The 4,200-nt window shown below is 39.3% G+C and overlaps 1 protein-coding gene and 1 long non-coding RNA gene across 4 annotated transcripts; both read right to left on the reverse strand.

The window, feature by feature from the left end:
• Positions 1 to 347: 347 nt before the first annotated feature.
• LOC120109142 (E3 ubiquitin-protein ligase RGLG1-like) lies at positions 348 to 2,246 on the reverse strand. 3 transcript variants are annotated; one of them, XM_039122892.1, is made up of 4 exons: positions 2,128 to 2,246; positions 1,903 to 1,980; positions 724 to 826; positions 348 to 624 (listed from the first exon to the last, which is right to left on the reverse strand). In XM_039122892.1, exons 1-4 carry the CDS (start codon positions 2,191 to 2,193, stop codon positions 428 to 430), a joined length of 444 nt encoding a protein of 147 aa, XP_038978820.1. In that variant the 5' UTR covers positions 2,194 to 2,246; the 3' UTR covers positions 348 to 427. The 3 variants fall into 3 exon arrangements, with proteins under 3 accessions (XP_038978820.1, XP_038978819.1, XP_038978821.1); XM_039122891.1 differs by having other exon boundaries at positions 1,903 to 1,986; XM_039122893.1 differs by having other exon boundaries at positions 1,903 to 1,994.
• A 126-nt stretch (positions 2,247 to 2,372) lies between these two features.
• LOC120109145 lies at positions 2,373 to 2,876 on the reverse strand. The gene is made up of 3 exons (XR_005510171.1): positions 2,790 to 2,876; positions 2,640 to 2,694; positions 2,373 to 2,458 (listed from the first exon to the last, which is right to left on the reverse strand). It is a non-coding gene; the product is annotated as an uncharacterized LOC120109145 (long non-coding RNA).
• Positions 2,877 to 4,200: the final 1,324 nt, after the last annotated feature.

Genomic DNA, 4,200 nt, shown 5'->3' on the forward strand with positions numbered 1-4,200 from the left:
GAACTTCCAAGTGAAGCTTGGGGAGTGGACGTAGGAGCAAAGGTTAGCTCCGAACCACTATAAATTGGTTTGTGTTTGTATTGGCTGCTGTCCTCTCTCTCTCTTCATTCACTTCATCTAGTAACTTAACTAGTTTGTTTGCAATAGATTTAGTTAATTACTAATTATAGTTTTTAATTGGTCGAGAATTAATCCAAACCCAATTCACCCCCCCTCTTGGGTTGTCTTCTTGGGCAACACCTGGAAATTATCAAATGCGTGTGAAGGTATATTATCATCAAATTCTTGCATCATGTCCCATGGTCCATCACCAACTCCAACTAGAACTATTGACAGCAGGGAATCACTACCAAGTACCAACATAAGAGATGCAAGTCAGAATAATTAACAGTAAATATATGATTAAAAAACAAATAAAAAGGCTTTACTATCTCAAATTAGTGCTCTTTATTGCATAAAATAAAAATCTACGAATAGGGAAAATAACAACAAAAAATTGAAAAGAGAAGCATCTTAAATAGCTGACCTGTCCATCTGCTATTATAAGAAGAACATGATATTGGCCACCACTATTATCTACAATGCCGGTGGTTGTTTCAATTATTGGTGCAAAGGATGTTGGTCCTGTCAAGAAGGTCCAGAGTCATGACCAAATAGGAACTTCACAATGATCTATATGAGGTTGACAAAAAAATAGCATGTAAGTAAGAGCATCGTACAGACCAGCTAATCGAAGATGTGGAACTAATTCTTTATATCTTTGTAGTGCTTCCTCAAAGCCATTACATGGTCGGTTCTCTGGATAAAAACTGAATACCTCCTGATGCTGCAATATAGAAACAATAACAAGAATCCCCAGACAGTTTTAGAAAGGTAGCCAATTGAAATTTGTAGCAAAATTAAGTAGACCTTTTTCTACAAGCTAGAGCAACACTAACCATCTCCGAATCCAAAACAAGGAATAAGTATCCTCATCAAAAGCAGATAGAGTTCTTCCAATAATTGATAATGCCTGCTCATATGGGTTTTGAGTATGCCCAATGTCATGCAAACATCGGCGGTTGAAAGAAACTCTAATGAATCAGAAGATGAAATCGATATGCCCTTAAACCTTTGTTGTACACACCCATGATATGTCTGATAGTTCTCCATCACTCTGCCCACAGTTTGCTTACTTTTCCCTCACCTCAATAATCTCAGCTCAGACATGCTCACCTTACATGCTTGGACTTTCTCTATTGCTCAACATTTTGAATCATACAACACGCATACCTTGTTGCCATCTTACATATTCCCCCAGGTCTTAAGGGAAGTTTACTTGACATGACATTTTAGAAGAGTCTCTATATTGCATATCTGATTATAACTCGTAAATATATCTTTAACCATCTCTCGATTGTTCTGTATACCATGTCTCATGAAACTTCTTTATCATCAGTCTTTATTGCAGTCAATGATAATGTTACTTCACTGGCATTGCTGTACATACACTAGCTGGTTCTATTAAATTTTAGACCATTATATTAACTCATCCTACTGCATAACACTATTATCAGGAAATAATATAAACAATGGTACCTCCTGTTTAGTATGATAAATTCACCTATCACCTTCAAAATAAAAGTGATGTTTAATGTTACAAAAGAGCAATAAATCTGAGGATGATCTGCACATTAAAATAAAGCTCAATAGCGTGAAGTAAAAATTTCTAGCACGTATATGAAGTACAGCCATTTGATTTGAACATGCCATTTAGTGTCTTCTAATAGGAAAACAAACTGACATAAGGCAGATAAATGGTTGGCAAATACTGAAGTCTAGTGTGAAGGCTCCTTTGTTTGTCCACATTATTTAAATAATTTTTTTAAAAAAAAATAGAGATCCACCAACACAATTGATAACCTTGCTATAGGTAACATTCTCATGGCAGCTCAGAAAACTTGCACTGCTGTCACCATCCATAGCTTGGACAGCATCATCCTGCAACTATGCAACTACTTCTATGATATTGATAGTTCTCGGGAAAGTAGTTTACAGAAAACAACTTTTCATGCTTTCTCACGCATAAAGAAATGTTTGAAAAAGACATACAGAGACATAACACTTTTGGGGAGGAAGGAGACGTACCATTTTTGATGTCTCATTGTTTTCCTTCCCATTATTAGACCCAGATAGATCAGAGACGTGAGACATCTCAGCCGCAGAACAATCAGTATCAGCAATAGAATCAGAATGATAGAGAATGCTAGGTTCTGCAATCAGTGGTAATTTTCAATAGTTTACTTTTTTCCAGCATTTCACATGCATATTGCAAAATTTGGTATTTACATAATAACAAAAATGGATTTGATGACTCACTTTTTTGATACTTTCAACTTTCTTAGCCTGATCTTCTCCAAAACAGATGATATCGACTTCTGAACAAGAGGCACATGTTTAAATGAAGCATCTCTAGTTTCTGCCTCAAAATGAAAAAGATAAAAAAAAAATTATTAGCTTTTCATCTCCGTCTTACTGACTAAAAGGCACCAATGTAGATATAATAATAAAGATACGACTTTTTAGGTCTCCTGGACTTTAGGGTGAAGATCGAACTGAACAAACTGGAAAAAGAAAAGGAGAAACCGGATTGCATATACCGCGCAACAGTCTCTGAGATTCAGCATGAATTTGCTCCAGATTAGCCCTCCTCTCCTGTGGAACAAAATGAAAAAGTAGGTCAACAACAAATAAAATCCAGAAATTTTTACTACTGAAATAAAAAATACATATATCAAAAACATCACCACCTTCTCAAGTCTTCTCTTCTCTCGAATGGGTTCTTCTGGTCTCCCTTCCTGGCCAGCCAACTCACCAGACTTGTTCTTCTTCTTCTTTGTGGAGTGATTGATTATAACCCTATTTGATTTTGATGAGCTCAAAGCATTTGAGTATATCTTATGTTTACTAATGAATTCAATCTAGTGTTTCAGTGAAATTCTTGTAAATTTATGGTTAAGTGTCTCTAGATTTGGTTCGATACAATTTGGAAAAGTAAAGAACACAATGTGAACCAAAGTATGAGACTCGAGTCGACTCCGGGATATTACGAGTCGACTCCAAGCGTATCAGAAGCACTGGCACAGGCTCGAGTCGACTCCTGTACCTTACGAGTCGACTCCGACTGAGAACAGACAGACAGACAGAAAGATCCAACTCAAAACCTGTCAACGAGTCGACTCCTGAAGAGCGCGAGTAGATTCCGATGCTTGCCGAGTCGACTCCAGAGCAGTATGAGTCGACTCCAGGGAGTTACAGACAGAAAGACAGAGAAGTTATTTTGGACTCTGAGAGCCGAGTCGACTCCCGCAAAGCCCGAGTTGACTCCGAGACAGCGCGACCCCAAAAAGACAGAAGACAGTATTTTCGTCTCTGAGAGGCGAGTCGACTCTAAGACAGTTCGAGTCGACTCCAAGGCAGCGCTACTCCAAAAAGACAGAAGACTGTTTTTCGGATACTGAGAGCCGAGTCGACTCCGAAACAGTCCGAGTCGACTCCAAGAAGGCACGAGCCAAAAGACAGAAGATCGAGAGTTCGGACTCTGAGCGCCGAGTCGACTCCCAGAATTTCCGAGTCGACTCGAGTGAGCCAAGTTGAAGAATACCTCTATGGATTTCTTGGAATGAGTCGACTCCAAAAGTGCCAGGTCAGCTCCAGACTTTGGGGAGTCGACTCCGGGTTAAGTCGAGTCGACTCCCAGTCGAGAAGAGCACTTTAATTCAAATCCGGAACAGTTGCCGAGCCGACTCCAGAAAAGCTTGAGTCGACTCCAGATCACACGAGTTGACTCCGATCCCAACGGAAACATTGTCAGGATGCGCAGAATGTGCAGAACGGCTAGAAGATTGTGTCTAACGGCTAGTTTCCATGGGGAATGGCTTAAATAGCCACAGAGAACTGTAGCAAGGTAGAGAAGTGATATTCCTTTCAAAGAAAACACGAAATCTTCATCTGCCAAAGGATTTCAACGGAAAAGAAGGAAGAGGGCCATTAACTCCATTCAACCAACTCTTCCAAGCATTAAAGAAGTCTCCTTCAGCCTTCAAGTCTTCAAGACATTCAAGAGGAGACCCAGAGTTCGAGAAGCCCTCCTCTACATCATCATAAACTTGTTTGAGGGCTCTTAACTTCTCTCCTATTTCATATTGCTGAATATCTGCT

This window comes from Phoenix dactylifera, unplaced genomic scaffold (genome assembly GCF_009389715.1).
Source record: "Phoenix dactylifera cultivar Barhee BC4 unplaced genomic scaffold, palm_55x_up_171113_PBpolish2nd_filt_p 001853F, whole genome shotgun sequence".
NCBI lineage: Eukaryota > Viridiplantae > Streptophyta > Magnoliopsida > Arecales > Arecaceae > Phoenix > Phoenix dactylifera.

What these genes read in the sequence shown, in the direction of transcription:
- LOC120109142 (XM_039122891.1), bottom strand. Translation starts at nt 2,193, where the DNA reads ATGTCTCACGTCTCTGATCTATCTGGGTCTAATAATGGGAAGGAAAAC. An exon ending in ACAATGAGACATCAAAAATG is followed by an intron (nt 1,987 to 2,127) that starts GTACGTCTCCTT and finishes GTAGTTGCATAG; the next exon opens with TTGCAGGATGATGCTGTCCA. An exon ending in AGAATGTTACCTATAGCAAG is followed by an intron (nt 827 to 1,902) that starts GTTATCAATTGT and finishes TCTATATTGCAG; the next exon opens with CATCAGGAGGTATTCAGTTT.